Below are 19,784 nucleotides of genomic sequence, written 5' to 3'. Positions count from 1 at the left end.
TTAAACAGTACCCAGAGATAGTGGCTATGATATGGGTTAAACAGTACCCAGAGATAGTGGCTATGATATGGTACCCAGAGATGGTTGCTATGATATGGGTTAAACAGTACCCAGAGATAGTGGCTATGATATGGGTTAAACAGTACACAGAAATAGTGGCTAAGATATGGGTTAAACAGTACCCAGAGATAGTGGCTATGATATGGGTTAAACAGTACCCAGAGATAGTGGCTATGATATGGGTTAAACAGTACCCAGAGATAGTGGCTATGATATGGGTTAAACAGTACCCAGAGATAGTGGCTATGATATGGGTTAAACAGTACCCAGAGATAGTGGCTATGATATGGGTTAAACAGTACCCAGAGATAGTGGCTATGATATGGGTTAAACAGTACCCAGAGATAGTGGCTATGATATGGGTTAAACAGTACCCAGGATAGTGGCTATGATATGGGTTAAACAGTACCCAGAAATAGTGGCTATGATATGCTACCCAGAGATAGTGGCTATGATATGGGTTAAACAGTACCCAGAGATAGTGGCTATGATATGGTACCCAGAGATAGTGGCTATGATATGGGTTAAACAGTACCCAGAGATAGTGGCTATGATATGGGTTAAACAGTACCCAGAGATAGTGGCTATGATATGGGTTAAACAGTACCCAGAGATAGTGGCTATGATATGGTACCCAGAGATAGTGGCTATGATATGGGTTAAACAGTACCCAGGGATAGTGGCTATGATATGGGTTAAACAGTACCCAGAGATAGTGGCTATGATATGGGTTAAACAGTACCCAGAGATAGTGGCTATGATATGGGTTAAACAGTACCCAGAGATAGTGGCTATGATATGGGTTAAACAGTACCCAGAGATGGTTGCTATGATATGGGTTAACCAGTACCCAGAGATAGTGGCTATGATATGGTACCCAGAGATAGTGGCTATGATATGGGTTAAACAGTACCCAGAGATAGTGGCTATGATATGGGTTAAACAGTACCCAGAAATAGTGGCTATGATATGGATTAAACAGTACCCAGAGATAGTGGCTATGATATGGTACCCAGAGATAGTGGCTATGATATGGGTTAAACAGTACCCAGAGATAGGGGCTATGATATGGGTTAAACAGTACCTAGAGATAGTGGCTATGATATGGGTTAAACAGTACCCAGAGATAGTGGCTATGATATGGGTTAAACAGTACCCAGAGATAGTGGCTATGATATGGTACCCAGAGATAGTTGCTATGATATGGGTTAAACAGTACCCAGAGATAGTGGCTATGATATGGGTTAAACAGTACCCAGAGATAGTGGCTATGATATGGGTTAAACAGTACCCAGAGATAGTGGCTATGATATGGGTTAAAAAGTACCCAGAGATAGTGGCTATGATATGGTTTAAACAGTACCCAGAGATAGTGGCTATGATATGGGTTAAACAGTACCCGGAGATAGTGGCTATGATATGGGTTAAACAGTACCCAGAGATAGTGGCTATGATATGGGTTAAACAGTACCCAGAGATAGTGGCTATGATATGGGTTAAACAGTACCCAGAGATAGTGGCTATGATATGGGTTAAACAGTACCCAGAGATAGTGGCTATGATATGGGTTAAACAGTACCCAGAGATGGTGGCTATGATATGGGTTAAACAGTACCCAGAGATAGTGGCTATGATATGGGTTAAACAGTACCCAGAGATAGTGGCTATGATATGGGTTAAACAGTACACAGAAATAGTGGCTAAGATATGGGTTAAACAGTACCCAGAGATAGTGGCTATGATATGGGTTAAACAGTACCCAGAGATAGTGGCTATGATATGGGTTAAACAGTACCCAGAGATAGTGGCTATGAAATGGGTTAAACAGTACCCAGAGATTGTGGCTATGATATGGGTTAAACAGTACCCAGAGATATTGGCTATGATATGGTACCCAGAGATGGTTCCTATGATATGGGTTAAACAGTACCCAGAGATAGTGGGTATGATATGGGTTAAACAGTACACAGAAATAGTGGCTAAGATATGGGTTAAACAGTACCCAGAGATAGTGGCTATGATATGGGTCAAACAGTACCCAGAGATAGTGGCTATGATATGGGTTAAACAGTACCCAGAGATAGTGGCTATGATATGGGTTAAACAGTACCCAGAGATAGTGGCTATGATATGGGTTAAACAGTACCCAGAGATAGTGGCTATGATATGGGTTAAACAGTACCCAGAGATAGTGGCTATGATATGGTACCCAGAGATGGTTGCTATGATATGGGTTAAACAGTACCCAGAGATAGTGGCTATGATATGGTACCCAGAGATAGTGGCTATGATATGGGTTAAACAGTACCCAGAGATAGTTGCTATGATATGGGTTAAACAGTACCCAGAGATAGTGGCTATGATATGGGTTAAACAGTACCCAGAGATAGTGGCTATGATATGGTACCCAGAGATAGTTGCTATGATATGGGTTAAACAGTACCCAGAGATAGTGGCTATGATATGGTACCCAGAGATGGTTGCTATGATATGGGTTAAACAGTACCCAGAGATAGTGGCTATGATATGGGTTAAACAGTACCCAGAGATAGTGGCTATGATATGGGTTAAACAGTACACAGAAATAGTGGCTATGATATGGGTTAAACAGTACCCAGAGATAGTGGCTATGATATGGGTTAAACAGTACCCAGAGATAGTGGCTATGATATGGTACCCAGAGATGGTTGCTATGATATGGGTTAAACAGTACCCAGAGATAGTGGCTATGATATGGTACCCAGAGATAGTGGCTATGATATGGGTTAAACAGTACCCAGGGATAGTGGCTATGATATTGGTTAAACAGTACCCAGAGATAGTGGCTATGATATGGGTTAAACAGTACCCAGAGATAGTGGCTATGATATGGGTTAAACAGTACCCAGAGATAGTGGCTATGATATGGGTTAAACAGTACCCAGAGATAGTGGCTATGATATGGTACCCAGAGATGGTTGCTATGATATGGGTTAAACAGTACCCAGAGATAGTGGCTATGATATGGTACCCAGAGATAGTGGCTATGATATGGGTTAAACAGTACCCAGAGATAGTTGCTATGATATGGGTTAAACAGTACCCAGAGATAGTGGCTATGATATGGGTTAAACAGTACCCAGAGATAGTGGCTATGATATGGTACCCAGAGATAGTTGCTATGATATGGGTTAAACAGTACCCAGAGATAGTGGCTATGATATGGTACCCAGAGATGGTTGCTATGATATGGGTTAAACAGTACCCAGAGATAGTGGCTATGATATGGGTTAAACAGTACACAGAAATAGTGGCTAAGATATGGGTTAAACAGTACCCAGAGATAGTGGCTATGATATGGGTTAAACAGTACCCAGAGATAGTGGCTATGATATGGGTTAAACAGTACCCAGAGATAGTGGCTATGATATGGGTTAAACAGTACCCAGAGATAGTGGCTATGATATGGGTTAAACAGTACCCAGAGATAGTGGCTATGATATGGTACCCAGAGATGGTTGCTATGATATGGGTTAAACAGTACCCAGAGATAGTGGCTATGATATGGGTTAAACAGTACACAGAAATAGTGGCTAAGATATGGGTTAAACAGTACCCAGAGATAGTGGCTATGATATGGGTTAAACAGTACCCAGAGATAGTGGCTATGATATGGGTTAAACAGTACCCAGAGATAGTGGCTATGATATGGGTTAAACAGTACCCAGAGATAGTGGCTATGATATGGGTTAAACAGTACCCAGAGATAGTGGCTATGATATGGGTTAAACAGTACCCAGAGATAGTGGCTATGATATGGGTTAAACAGTACCCAGGGATAGTGGCTATGATATGGGTTAAACAGTACCCAGAAATAGTGGCTATGATATGCTACCCAGAGATAGTGGCTATGATATGGGTTAAACAGTACCCAGAGATAGTGGCTATGATATGGTACCCAGAGATAGTGGCTATGATATGGGTTAAACAGTACCCAGAGATAGTGGCTATGATATGGGTTAAACAGTACCCAGAGATAGTGGCTATGATATGGGTTAAACAGTACCCAGAGATAGTGGCTATGATATGGTACCCAGAGATAGTGGCTATGATATGGGTTAAACAGTACCCAGGGATAGTGGCTATGATATGGGTTAAACAGTACCCAGAGATAGTGGCTATGATATGGGTTAAACAGTACCCAGAGATAGTGGCTATGATATGGGTTAAACAGTACCCAGAGATAGTGGCTATGATATGGGTTAAACAGTACCCAGAGATGGTTGCTATGATATGGGTTAACCAGTACCCAGAGATAGTGGCTATGATATGGTACCCAGAGATAGTGGCTATGATATGGGTTAAACAGTACCCAGAGATAGTGGCTATGATATGGGTTAAACAGTACCCAGAAATAGTGGCTATGATATGGATTAAACAGTACCCAGAGATAGTGGCTATGATATGGTACCCAGAGATAGTGGCTATGATATGGGTTAAACAGTACCCAGAGATAGGGGCTATGATATGGGTTAAACAGTACCCAGAGATAGTGGCTATGATATGGGTTAAACAGTACCCAGAGATAGTGGCTATGATATGGGTTAAACAGTACCCAGAGATAGTGGCTATGATATGGTACCCAGAGATAGTTGCTATGATATGGGTTAAACAGTACCCAGAGATAGTGGCTATGATATGGGTTAAACAGTACCCAGAGATAGTGGCTATGATATGGGTTAAACAGTACCCAGAGATAGTGGCTATGATATGGGTTAAAAGTACCCAGAGATAGTGGCTATGATATGGTTTAAACAGTACCCAGAGATAGTGGCTATGATATGGGTTAAACAGTACCCGGAGATAGTGGCTATGATATGGGTTAAACAGTACCCAGAGATAGTGGCTATGATATGGGTTAAACAGTACCCAGAGATAGTGGCTATGATATGGGTTAAACAGTACCCAGAGATAGTGGCTATGATATGGGTTAAACAGTACCCAGAGATAGTGGCTATGATATGGGTTAAACAGTACCCAGAGATGGTGGCTATGATATGGGTTAAACAGTACCCAGAGATAGTGGCTATGATATGGGTTAAACAGTACCCAGAGATAGTGGCTATGATATGGGTTAAACAGTACACAGAAATAGTGGCTAAGATATGGGTTAAACAGTACCCAGAGATAGTGGCTATGATATGGGTTAAACAGTACCCAGAGATAGTGGCTATGATATGGGTTAAACAGTACCCAGAGATAGTGGCTATGAAATGGGTTAAACAGTACCCAGAGATTGTGGCTATGATATGGGTTAAACAGTACCCAGAGATATTGGCTATGATATGGTACCCAGAGATGGTTCCTATGATATGGGTTAAACAGTACCCAGAGATAGTGGGTATGATATGGGTTAAACAGTACACAGAAATAGTGGCTAAGATATGGGTTAAACAGTACCCAGAGATAGTGGCTATGATATGGGTCAAACAGTACCCAGAGATAGTGGCTATGATATGGGTTAAACAGTACCCAGAGATAGTGGCTATGATATGGGTTAAACAGTACCCAGAGATAGTGGCTATGATATGGGTTAAACAGTACCCAGAGATAGTGGCTATGATATGGGTTAAACAGTACCCAGAGATAGTGGCTATGATATGGGTTAAACAGTACCCAGAGATAGTGGCTATGATATGGGTTAAACAGTACCCAGGGATAGTGGCTATGATATGGATTAAACAGTACCCAGAGATAGTGGCTATGATATGGGTTAAACAGTACCCAGAGATCGTGGCTATGATATGGTACCCAGAGATAGTGGCTATGATATGGGTTAAACAGTACCCAGAGATAGTGGCTATGATATGGGTTAAACAGTACCCAGAGATAGTGGCTATGATATGGGTTAAACAGTACCCAGAGATAGTGGCTATGATATGGGTTAAACAGTACACAGAAATAGTGGCTATGATATGGGTTAAACAGTACCCAGAGATAGTGGCTATGATATGGGTTAAACAGTACCCAGAGATAGTGGCTATGATATGGTACCCAGAGATGGTTGCTATGATATGGGTTAAACAGTACCCAGAGATAGTGGCTATGATATGGTACCCAGAGATAGTGGCTATGATATGGGTTAAACAGTACCCAGGGATAGTGGCTATGATATTGGTTAAACAGTACCCAGAGATAGTGGCTATGATATGGGTTAAACAGTACCCAGAGATAGTGGCTATGATATGGGTTAAACAGTACCCAGAGATAGTGGCTATGATATGGGTTAAACAGTACCCAGAGATAGTGGCTATGATATGGTACCCAGAGATGGTTGCTATGATATGGGTTAAACAGTACCCAGAGATAGTGGCTATGATATGGTACCCAGAGATAGTGGCTATGATATGGGTTAAACAGTACCCAGAGATAGTTGCTATGATATGGGTTAAACAGTACCCAGAGATAGTGGCTATGATATGGGTTAAACAGTACCCAGAGATAGTGGCTATGATATGGTACCCAGAGATAGTTGCTATGATATGGGTTAAACAGTACCCAGAGATAGTGGCTATGATATGGTACCCAGAGATGGTTGCTATGATATGGGTTAAACAGTACCCAGAGATAGTGGCTATGATATGGGTTAAACAGTACACAGAAATAGTGGCTAAGATATGGGTTAAACAGTACCCAGAGATAGTGGCTATGATATGGGTTAAACAGTACCCAGAGATAGTGGCTATGATATGGGTTAAACAGTACCCAGAGATAGTGGCTATGATATGGGTTAAACAGTACCCAGAGATAGTGGCTATGATATGGGTTAAACAGTACCCAGAGATAGTGGCTATGATATGGTACCCAGAGATGGTTGCTATGATATGGGTTAAACAGTACCCAGAGATAGTGGCTATGATATGGGTTAAACAGTACACAGAAATAGTGGCTAAGATATGGGTTAAACAGTACCCAGAGATAGTGGCTATGATATGGGTTAAACAGTACCCAGAGATAGTGGCTATGATATGGGTTAAACAGTACCCAGAGATAGTGGCTATGATATGGGTTAAACAGTACCCAGAGATAGTGGCTATGATATGGGTTAAACAGTACCCAGAGATAGTGGCTATGATATGGGTTAAACAGTACCCAGAGATAGTGGCTATGATATGGGTTAAACAGTACCCAGAGATAGTGGCTATGATATGGGTTAAACAGTACCCAGGGATAGTGGCTATGATATGGGTTAAACAGTACCCAGAGATAGTGGCTATGATATGGGTTAAACAGTACCCAGAGATAGTGGCTATGATATGGTACCCAGAGATAGTGGCTATGATATGGGTTAAACAGTACCCAGAGATAGTGGCTATGATATGGGTTAAACAGTACCCAGAGATAGTGGCTATGATTTGGGTTAAACAGTACCCAGAGATAGTGGCTATGATATGGGTTAAACAGTACCCAGAGATAGTGGCTATGATATGGTACCCAGAGATGGTTGCTATGATATGGGTTAAACAGTACCCAGAGATAGTGGCTATGATATGGGTTAAACAGTACCCAGAGATAGTGGCTATGATTTGGGTTAAACCATACCCAGAGATAGTGGCTATGATATGGGTTAAACAGTACCCAGAGATAGTGGCTATGATATGGGTTAAACAGTACCCAGAGATAGTGGCTATGATATGGTACCCAGAGATGGTTGCTATGATATGGGTTAAACAGTACCCAGAGATAGTGGCTATGATATGGGTTAAACAGTACCCAGAGATAGTGGCTATGATATGGGTTAAACAGTACCCAGAGATAGTGGCTATGATATGGGTTAAACAGTACCCAGAGATAGTGGCTATGATATGGGTTAAACAGTACCCAGAGATAGTGGCTATGATATGGGTTAAACAGTACCCAGGGATAGTGGCTATGATATGGGTTAAACAGTACCCAGAGATAGTGGCTATGATATGGGTTAAACAGTACCCAGAGATAGTGGCTATGATATGGTACCCAGAGATAGTGGCTATGATATGGGTTAAACAGTACCCAGAGATAGTGGCTATGATATGGGTTAAACAGTACCCAGAGATAGTGGCTATGATTTGGGTTAAACAGTACCCAGAGATAGTGGCTATGATATGGGTTAAACAGTACCCAGAGATAGTGGCTATGATATGGTACCCAGAGATGGTTGCTATGATATGGGTTAAACAGTACCCAGAGATAGTGGCTATGATATGGGTTAAACAGTACCCAGAGATAGTGGCTATGATTTGGGTTAAACCATACCCAGAGATAGTGGCTATGATATGGGTTAAACAGTACCCAGAGATAGTGGCTATGATATGGGTTAAACAGTACCCAGAGATAGTGGCTATGATATGGTACCCAGAGATGGTTGCTATGATATGGGTTAAACAGTACCCAGAGATAGTGGCTATGGTATGGTACCCAGAGATAGTGGCTATGATATGGGTTAAACAGTACCCAGAGATAGTGGCTATGATATGGGTTAAACAGTACCCAGAGATAGTGGCTATGATATGGGTTAAACAGTACCCAGAGATAGTGGCTATGATATGGGTTAAACAGTACCCAAAGATAGTGGCTATGATATGGGTTAAACAGTACCCAGAGATAGTGGCTATGATATGGGTTAAACAGTACCCAGAGATAGTGGCTATGATATGGGTTAAACAGTACACATAAATAGTGGCTATGATATGGGTTAAACAGTACCCAGAGATAGTGGCTATGATATGGGTTAAACAGTACCCAGAGATAGTGGCTATGATATGGTACCCAGAGATGGTTGCTATGATATGGGTTAAACAGTACCCAGAGATAGTGGCTATGATATGGTACCCAGAGATAGTGGCTATGATATGGGTTAAACAGTACCCAGGGATAGTGGCTATGATATGGGTTAAACAGTACCCAGAGATAGTGGCTATGATATGGGTTAAACAGTACCCAGAGATAGTGGCTATGATATGGGTTAAACAGTACCCAGAGATAGTGGCTATGATATGGGTTAAACAGTACCCAGAGATAGTGGCTATGATATGGTACCCAGAGATGGTTGCTATGATATGGGTTAAACAGTACCCAGAGATAGTGGCTATGATATGGTACCCAGAGATAGTGGCTATGATATGGGTTAAACAGTACCCAGAGATAGTTGCTATGATATGGGTTAAACAGTACCCAGAGATAGTGGCTATGATATGGGTTAAACAGTACCCAGAGATAGTGGCTATGATATGGTACCCAGAGATAGTTGCTATGATATGGGTTAAACAGTACCCAGAGATAGTGGCTATGATATGGTACCCAGAGATGGTTGCTATGATATGGGTTAAACAGTACCCAGAGATAGTGGCTATGATATGGGTTAAACAGTACACAGAAATAGTGGCTAAGATATGGGTTAAACAGTACCCAGAGATAGTGGCTATGATATGGGTTAAACAGTACCCAGAGATAGTGGCTATGATATGGGTTAAACAGTACCCAGAGATAGTGGCTATGATATGGGTTAAACAGTACCCAGAGATAGTGGCTATGATATGGGTTAAACAGTACCCAGAGATAGTGGCTATGATATGGTACCCAGAGATGGTTGCTATGATATGGGTTAAACAGTACCCAGAGATAGTTGCTATGATATGGGTTAAACAGTACACAGAAATAGTGGCTAAGATATGGGTTAAACAGTACCCAGAGATAGTGGCTATGATATGGGTTAAACAGTACCCAGAGATAGTGGCTATGATATGGGTTAAACAGTACCCAGAGATAGTGGCTATGATATGGGTTAAACAGTACCCAGAGATAGTGGCTATGATATGGGTTAAACAGTACCCAGAGATAGTGGCTATGATATGGGTTAAACAGTACCCAGAGATAGTGGCTATGATATGGGTTAAACAGTACCCAGAGATAGTGGCTATGATATGGGTTAAACAGTACCCAGGGATAGTGGCTATGATATGGGTTAAACAGTACCCAGAGATAGTGGCTATGATATGGGTTAAACAGTACCCAGAGATAGTGGCTATGATATGGTACCCAGAGATAGTGGCTATGATATGGGTTAAACAGTACCCAGAGATAGTGGCTATGATATGGGTTAAACAGTACCCAGAGATAGTGGCTATGATTTGGGTTAAACAGTACCCAGAGATAGTGGCTATGATATGGGTTAAACAGTACACAGAAATAGTGGCTATGATATGGGTTAAACAGTACCCAGAGATAGTGGCTATGATATGGGTTAAACAGTACCCAGAGATAGTGGCTATGATATGGTACCCAGAGATGGTTGCTATGATATGGGTTAAACAGTACCCAGAGATAGTGGCTATGATATGGTACCAAGAGATAGTGGCTATATGGGTTAAACAGTACCCAGGGATAGTGGCTATGATATGGGTTAAACAGTACCCAGAGATAGTGGCTATGATATGGGTTAAACAGTACCCAGAGATAGTGGCTATGATATGGTACCCAGAGATGGTTGCTATGATATGGGTTAAACAGTACCCAGAGATAGTGGCTATGATATGGTACCCAGAGATAGTGGCTATGATATGGGTTAAACAGTACCCAGAGATAGTGGCTATGATATGGGTTAAACAGTACCCAGAGATAGTGGCTATGATATGGGTTAAACAGTACCCAGAGATAGTGGCTATGATATGGGTTAAACAGTTCCCAGAGATAGTGGCTATGATATGGGTTAAACAGTACCCAGAGATAGTGGCTATGATATGGTACCCAGAGATGGTGGCTATGATATGGGTTAAACAGTGCCCAGAGATAGTGGCTATGATATGGGTTAAACAGTACCCAGAGATAGGGGCTATGATATGGGTTAAACAGTACCCAGAGATAGTGGCTATGATATGGTACCCAGAGATAGTTGCTATGATATGGGTTAAACAGTACCCAGAGATAGTGGCTATGATATGGGTTAAACAGTACCCAGAGATAGTGGCTATGATATGGTACCCAGAGATAGTTGCTATGATATGGGTTAAACAGTACCCAGAGATAGTGGCTATGATATGGTACCCAGAGATGGTTGCTATGATATGGGTTAAACAGTACCCAGAGATAGTGGCTATGATATGGGTTAAACAGTACACAGAAATAGTGGCTAAGATATGGGTTAAACAGTACCCAGAGATAGTGGCTATGATATGGGTTAAACAGTACCCAGAGATAGTGGCTATGATATGGGTTAAACAGTACCCAGAGATAGTAGCTATGATATGGGTTAAACAGTACCCAGAGATAGTGGGTATGATATGGGTTAAACAGTACCCAGAGATAGTGGCTATGATATGGTACCCAGAGATGGTTGCTATGATATGGGTTAAACAGTACCCAGAGATAGTGGCTATGATATGGGTTAAACAGTACACAGAAATAGTGGCTAAGATATGGGTTAAACAGTGCCCAGAGATAGTGGCTATGATATGGGTTAAACAGTACCCAGAGATAGTGGCTATGATATGGGTTAAACAGTACCCAGAGATAGTGGCTATGATATGGGTTAAACAGTACCCAGAGATAGATGTTATGATATGGGTTAAACAGTACCCAGAGATAGTGGCTATGATATGGGTTAAACAGTACCCAGAGATAGTGGCTATGATATGGGTTAAACAGTACCCAGAGATAGTGGCTATGATATGGGTTAAACAGTACCCAGAGATAGTGGCTATGATATGGGTTAAACAGTACCCAGAGATAGTGGCTATGATATGGGTTAAACAGTACCCAGAGATAGTGGCTATGATATGGGTTAAACAGTACCCAGAGATAGTGGCTATGATATGGGTTAAACAGTACCCAGAGATAGTGGCTATGATATGGGTTAAACAGTACCCAGAGATAGTGGCTTTGAGGTAAATGTGGTCTTGGGTCGTCCTATAGGGGCTTGTAGTCTTGGGTCGTCCTATAGGGGGCTTGTAGTCTTGGGTCGTCCTATAGGGGCTTGTAGTCTTGGGTCGTCCTATAGGGGCTTGTAGTCTTGGGTCGTTCTATAGGTGGCTTGTAGTCTTGGGTCGTTCTATAGGGGCTTGTAGTCTTGGGTCGTCCTATAGGGGGCTTGTAGTCTTGGGTCTTCCTATAGGGGGCTTGTAGTCTTGGGTTGGGGCTTGTAGTCTTGGGTTGTCCTATAGGGGGCTTGTAGTCTTGGGTCGTCCTTTAGGGGCTTGTAGTTTTGGGTCGTCCTATAGGGGGCTTGTAGTCTTGGGTCGTCCTTTAGGGGCTTGTAGTTTTGGGTCGTCCTACAGCGGCTTGTCGTCTTGGGTCGTCCTATAGGGGCTTGTAGTCTTGGGTCGTCCTATAGGGGGCTTGTAGTCTTGGGTCGTCCTATAGGGGGCTTGTAGTCTTGGGTCGTCCTATAGGGGGCTTGTAGTCTTGGGTCGTCCTATAGGGGGCTTGTAGTCTTGGGTCGTCCTTTAGGGGCTTGTAGTTTTGGGTCGTCCTATAGGGGGCTTGTAGTCTTGGGTCGTCCTATAGGGGGGCTTGTAGTCTTGGGTCGCCCTATAGGGGCTCTGTTGTCTTGGGTCGTCCTATAGGGGCTCTGTAGTCTTGGGTCGCCCTATAGGTGGCTTGTAGTCTTGGGTCGTCTTATAGGTGGCTTGTAGTCTTTGGTCGTCCTATACGGGGCTTGTAGTCTTGGGTCGCCCTATAGGTGGCTTGTAGTCTTGGGTCGTCCTACAGCGGCTTGTCGTCTTGGGTCGTCCTATAGGGGCTTGTAGTCTTGGGTCGTCCTATCGGGGGCTTGTAGTCTTGGGTCGTCCTATAGGGGGCTTGTAGTCTTGGGTCGTCCTATAGGGGGCTTGTAGTCTTGGGTCGTCCTACAGGGGGCTTGTAGTCTTCGGTCGTCCTATAATGTATGTGTTTTTGGCTCGTGTTGACAGTTGATTTCAGGTTCATTGATAGTGATGGATATTTGTGTCTTATTTATGTCCGTAGCAATCACATGCGGTCACCCGGGCAACCCTACCTTTGGCGTTACCCAGGGAACACAGTTCAACCTGAACAGCGTGGTGCACTTCCTGTGCCACTCTGGGTACATCCTGCAGGGGGTGGTGGAGTCTCTCTGCCAGTCCAACGGACAGTGGAGCAACACCCTGCCCAAGTGTAAAAGTAAGTCTGGGGGCCGAGAAGTGTGTGTGTGTGTGTGTGTGTGTGTGTGTGTAGCTGTGTATGTGTTTATTGTGTAGCTGTGTATGTGTGTGTGTGTGTGTGTGTGTGTGTAGTTGTGTAGCTTTGTGTGTGTGTGTGTGTGTGTGTGTGTGTAGTTGTGTAGTTGTGTATGTGTGTATGTATGTGTAGTTGTGTAGCTTTGTGTGTGTGTGTGTGTGTGTGTGTGTGTGTGTGTAGTTGTGTAGTTGTGTATGTGTGTGTGTATGTTTGTGTGTAGTTGTGTGTGTAGCTGTGTATGTGTGTGTGCGTAGTTGTGTATGTGTGTGTGTGTATGTTTGTGTATATGTTTGTGTGTAGCTGTGTGTGTAGCTGTGTATGTGTGTGTGTGTGGGTATTTTGTACCAGTTTTTCAATGGGAGTGGATGTGTGCGATTCAGGATTTGTCCCAGATAACGTGACCAGTAAGATTAGAGTTTACCGGCCATTAGAGAAATGTACAGGACCCATACGCATTAGGTGCTGAATCCATTAGGCCGTCCACCCACTGTGCTCAGAGACACAGAAATCACGTTTATATTACGGTAATTCATCTGAACACAACACCCAACTCCTGTAATGAACCAGTCAATAAAACAGCACTTTCAAACATTTAGAGAGAACACCTGGGATAACACCATTCTAGACAGAACCCCTGGGATAACACCATTCTAGACAGAACCCCTGGGATAACACCATTCTAGACAGAACCCCTGGGATAACACCATTCTAGACAGAACCCCTGGGATAACACCATTCTAGACAGAACCCCTGGGATAACACCATTCTAGACAGAACCCCTGGGATAACACCTTTCTAGACAGAACCCCTGGGATAACACCATTCTAGACAGAACCCCTGGGATAACACCATTCTAGACAGAACCCCTGGGATAACACCATTCTAGACAGAACCCTTGGGATAACACCATTCTAGACAGAACCCCTGGGATAACACCATTCTAGACAGAACCCCTGGGATAACACCATTCTAGACAGAACCCCTGGGATAACACCATTCTAGACAGAACCCTTGGGATAACACCATTCTAGACAGAACCCCTGGGATAACACCATTCTAGACAGAACCCCTGGGATAACACCATTCTAGACAGAACCCCTGGGATAACACCATTCTAGACAGAACCCTTGGGATAACACCATTCTAGACAGAACCCCTGGGATAACACCATTCTAGACAGAACCCCTGGGATAATACCATTCTAGACAGAACCCCTGGGATAACACCATTCTAGACAGAACCCCTGGGATAACACCAAAATAAAGGGAACACTAAAATAACACATCCTAGATCTGAATGAATGAAATATTCTTATTAACTACTTTTTTCTTTACATAGTTGAATGTGCTGACAACAAAATCACACAAATATTATCATTGGAAATCAAATTTATCAACCCATGGAGGTCTGGATTTGGAGTCACACTCAAAATTTAAGTGGAAAACCACACTACAGGCTGATCCAACTTTGATGTAATGTCCTTAAAACAAGTCAAAATGAGGCTCAGTAATGTTTGTGGCCTCCACGTGCCTGTATGACCTCCGTACCTGATGAGGTGACGGATGGTCTCCTGAGGGATCTCCTCCCAGACCTGGACTAAAGAATCCGCCAACTCCTGGACAGTCTGTGGTGCAACATGGCGTTGGTGGATGGGAGCGAGACATGATGTCCCAGATGTGCTCAATTGGATTCAGGTCTGGTTAACGGGCGGGCCAGTCCATAGCATCAATGCCTTCCTCTTGCAGGAACTGTTGACACACTCCAGCCACATGAGGTCAAGCATTGTCTTGCATTAGGAAGAACCCAGGGCCAACCTACCTCTGGCGAGTACATGGAGGGCTGTGCGGCCTCCCAAAGAAATGCCACCCCACACCATGACTGACCCACCGCCAAACCGGTCATGCTGGAGGATGTTGCAGGCAGCAGAACGTTCTCCACGGCGTCTCCAGACTCTGTCACGTCTGTCACATGTGCTCAGTGTGAACCTGCTTTCATCTGTGAAGAGCACAGGGCGCCAGTGGCGAATTTGCCAATCTTGGTGTTCTCTGGGAAATGCCAAACGTCCTGCACGGTGTTGGGCTGTAAGCACAACCCCCACCTGTGGACGTCGGGCCCTCATACCACCCTGATGGAGTCTGTTTCTGACCGTTTGAGCAGACACATGCACATTTGTGGCCTGCTGGAGGTCATTTTGCAGGGCTCTGGCAGTGCTCCTCCTGCTCCTCCTTGCACAAAGGCGGAGGTAGCGGTCCTGCTGCTGGGTTGTTTCCCTCCTACGGCCTCCTCCACGTCTCCTGATGTACTGGCCTGTCTCCTGGTAGCGCCTCCATGCTCTGGACACTACGCTGACAGACATAGCAAACCTTCTTGCCACAGCTCGCATTGATGTGCCATCCTGGATGAGCTGCACTACCTGAACCACTTGTGTGGGTTGTGGACTCCGTCTCATGCTACCACTAGAGTGAAAGCACCGCCAGCATTCAAAAGTGACCAAAACATCAGCCAGGAAGCATAGGAACTGAGAAGTGGTCTGTGGTCACCACCTGCAGAACCACTCCTTTATTGGGGTGTCTTGCTAATTGCCTATAATTTCCACCTGTTGTCTATTCCATTTGCACAACAGCATGTGAAATGTATTGTCAATCAGTGTTGCTTCCTAAGTGGGCAGTTTGATTTCACAGAAGTGTGATTGACTTGGAGTTACATTGTGTTGTTTAAGTGTTCCCTTTATTATTTGATCTGTGTACATGAAATCCTTCAAAATCAACATGATTTAACCACAGAGGAATCAAGGATCATTAGCTTATTTTTAAAAAAAATAGCTGTGTATTGTTTCATATCACAAGCTCGTCGGCTTGCTTGGGCAGCAGAGTGACAACAGGCCTAGCTGATTACTGAGTTGCGGCTGTCAGTTAAAAAACATCTATGTTTGAAGATAATGTGGCTTGAGTATAAATTCAAATGTTGAGACAGGAAGAAGGGGAGAGGTGAAAATATAGGCCAGTCTCTCTCCAGAATGGCACAGCTGTATCTTACCAATTCTAGCATTGTTAATGTTTCATTGTGTGATTTGTATGCCATTTTGATTGTTTATTTGATAAATATCCCATCACAGCAAGGGGAGATATTCATGAAATAACCCATTTTCATTTGTTGGCTTTATGCAGCCTATTTTGACTTTGTTGACATTTAGCAGTTATAGACCTACTGCCACATTGACCTATAGGCTATCTCTGAGTTCTATGGAAGTTATAAACCCAAAGGCGATCTCTGAGTACTATGGAAGTTATAGACATATAGGCTATCTCTGAGATCTATGGAAGTTATAGACCTATCGTTTATCTCTGAGTTCTATGGAAGTTATAGACCTACTGCCACATTGACCTATAGGCTATCTCTGAGTTCTATGGAAGTTATAGACCTATAGGCTATCTCTGAGTACTATGGAAGTTATAGACCTATAGGCTATCTCTGAGTTCTATGGAAGATATAGACCTATCATTTATCTCTGAGTTCTATGGAAGATATAGGTCTATAGGCTATCTCTGAGTTCTATGGAAGTTATAGACCTATAGGCTATCTCTGAGTTCTATGGAAGTTATAGACCTATAGGCTATCTCTGTGTTCTATGGAAGTTATAGACATAGTTGCAAAGAAAAAGCCATATCTCAGTCTGGCCAATAAAATGAAAATATTAAGATGGGCAAAAGAACACAGACACTAGACAGAGGAACTCTGCCTAGAAGGCCAGCATCCCGGGAGTCGCCTCTTCACTGTTGACGTTGAGACTGGACAGAGGAACTCTGCCTAGAAGGCCAGCATCCAGGAGTCGCCTCTTCACTGTTCGTTGAGACTGGACAGAGGAACTCTGCCTAGAAGGCCAGCATCCCGGAGTCACCTCTTCACTGTTGACGTTGAGACTGGACAGAGGAACTCTGCCTAGAAGGCAAGCATCCAGGAGTTGCCTCTTCACTGTTGACGTTGAGACTGGACAGAGGAACTCTGCCTAGAAGGCCAGCATCCAGGAGTCGCCTCATCACTGTTCGTTGAGACTGGACAGAGGAACTCTGCCTAGAAGGCCAGCATCCCGGGAGTCGCCTCTTCACTGTTGACGTTGAGACTGGACAGAGGAACTCTGCCTAGAAGGCCAGCATCCTGGGAGTCGCCTCTTCACTGTTGACGTTGAGACTGGACAGAGGAACTCTGCCTAGAAGGCCAGCATTCAGGAGTCGCCTCTTCACTGTTGACGTTGAGACTGGACAGAGGAACTCTGCCTAGAAGGCCAGCGTCCAGGAGTCGCCTCTTCACTGTTGACGTTGAGACTGGACAGAGGAACTCTGCCTAGAAGGCAAGCATCCTGGGAGTCGCCTCTTCACTGTTGACGTTGAGACTGGACAGAGGAACTCTGCCTAGAAGGCCAGCGTCCAGGAGTCGCCTCTTCACTGTTGACGTTGAGACTGGACAGAGGAACTCTGCCTAGAAGGCAAGCATCCTGGGAGTCGCCTCTTCACTGTTGACGTTGAGACTGGACAGAGGAACTCTGCCTAGAAGGCCAGCATCCCGGGAGTCGCCTCTTCACTGTTGACGTTGAGACTGGACAGAGGAACTCTGCCTAGAAGGCCAGCATCCTGGGAGTCGCTTCTTCACTGTTGACATTGAGACTGGACAGAGGAACTCTGCCTAGAAGGCCAGCATCCAGGAGTCGCCTCTTCACTGTTGACGTTGAGACTGGACAGAGGAACTCTGCCTAGAAGGCCAGCATCCCGGAGTCGCCTCTTCACTGTTGACGTTGAGACTGGACAGAGGAACTCTGCCTAGAAGGCCAGCATCCCGGAGTCGCCTCTTCACTGTTGACGTTGAGACTGGACAGAGGAACTCTGCCTAGAAGGCCAGCGTCCCGGAGTCGCCTCTTCACTGTTGACGTTGAGACTGGACAGAGGAACTCTGCCTAGAAGGCCAGCATCCAGGAGTCGCCTCTTCACTGTTGACGTTGAGACTGGACAGAGGAACTCTGCCTAGAAGGCCAGCATCCTGGGAGTCGCCTCTTCACTGTTGACGTTGAGACTGGACAGAGGAACTCTGCCTAGAAGGCCAGCGTCCGAACTTTTGTCAGAGTAATGTTTACTGTTGATTTTTATTGTTTATTTCACTTTTGTTTATTATCTATTTCACTTGCTTTATTGGCAATGTAAACATACGTTTCCCATGTCAAATAAAGCCCTTAACATACGTTTCCCATGTCAAATAAAGCCCTTAACATACGTTTCCCATGTCAAATAAAGCCCTTAACATACGTTTCCCATGTCAAATAAAGCCCTTAACATACGTTTCCCATGTCAAATAAAGCCCTTAACATACGTTTCCCATGTCAAATAAAGCCCTTAACATACGTTTCCCATGTCAATAAAGCCCTTAACATATGTTTCCCATGTCAATAAAGCCCTTAAAACCTGTTTAGGAGTCACCCCTTTGTTTTTCAACTCTCCTAAAATGACACCCAAATCTTACAGTCTGTAGCTCAGGCCCTGAAGGATTGTCAAGCCCTGGTCTTAGTATTTTGTGTTTTCTTTATTATTTTGGTCAGGCCAGGGTGTGACATGGGTTATTTTATGTGGTGTGTTTTGTCTTAAGGTTTTTGTAGGTCATGGGATTGTGGTTAGTGGGGTTGTCTAGAATAGTCTATGGCTGCCTGGAGTGGTTCCCAATCAGAGGCAGGTGCTTATCGTTGTCTCTGATTGGGAACCATATTTAGGCAGCCATATTATTTGAGTGTTTCGTGGGTGATTGTTTCTGTCTCTGTGTTTTGCACCAGCTAAGGCTGTTTATGTTTTCCATGTTTATTGTTTTTGTATTTGTTTTGTAGTGTTCATGTGTACTATTTCGTATTAAAAGAACCATGGACACTTACCACACCGCATATTGGTCCTTCGATCCTTTTCGCCTCTCCTCTTCAGAAGAAGAGGAGGAAATCCCTAACAAGGATATGCAGATTTTTGGGGCCATTTGAAAGTAAACACTTTTGAAATGTGAAATGAATGTAGGAGAATATAACACAATTGATCTGGTAAAAGATAAAACAAAGAAAAACACGTTTTTTTGTACCATTTTTTAAATGCAAGAGAAAGGCCATAATGAACCATTGTATAGACTGCCCAAATGTGCCTAATTTGTTTATTAATAACTTTTCATGTTCAAAATTCTGCACTCTCCTCAAACAATAGCATGGTATTCCAAGCTAACTAGGTGGGCGATGTTCTGGGGAGACACCCAGGGATGAGATTAATCACTTCTGCCTATCTCTCTCTCTCTCTCTCTCTCTCTCGATAAGTTTTTACAAATATCACCGTTACCCCAGCCCCTTGCTCATAGGACACCCCCTAGACAATATGTAGTGAATGTGAAGCCTTATGCTAGTTTATGCTAAACAGTGACATGTATAGAGTATATAAATGATGATTACCACCTCAGGTTGTAAATTATATGCGCTAAAGGTCAGCGTTTAAAAAAAAAATATA

The 19,784-nt window shown here is 43.7% G+C and overlaps 1 protein-coding gene across 1 annotated transcript in view; it reads left to right on the top strand.

The window, feature by feature from the left end:
• Positions 1-19,784, top strand: part of LOC112220687 (CUB and sushi domain-containing protein 2-like) — a 927,456-nt gene that overhangs the window by 838,297 nt on the left and 69,375 nt on the right. Inside the window, 1 exon segment of the mRNA XM_042295064.1 lies at positions 13,039-13,212. Within this exon segment, the coding sequence (XP_042150998.1) occupies positions 13,039-13,212 (174 nt within the window).

This window comes from Oncorhynchus tshawytscha, linkage group LG13 (genome assembly GCF_018296145.1).
Source record: "Oncorhynchus tshawytscha isolate Ot180627B linkage group LG13, Otsh_v2.0, whole genome shotgun sequence".
NCBI lineage: Eukaryota > Metazoa > Chordata > Actinopteri > Salmoniformes > Salmonidae > Oncorhynchus > Oncorhynchus tshawytscha.
Note: the sequence above shows the minus strand (reverse complement) of the source record. Positions and strands in the feature narration are given on the sequence as shown.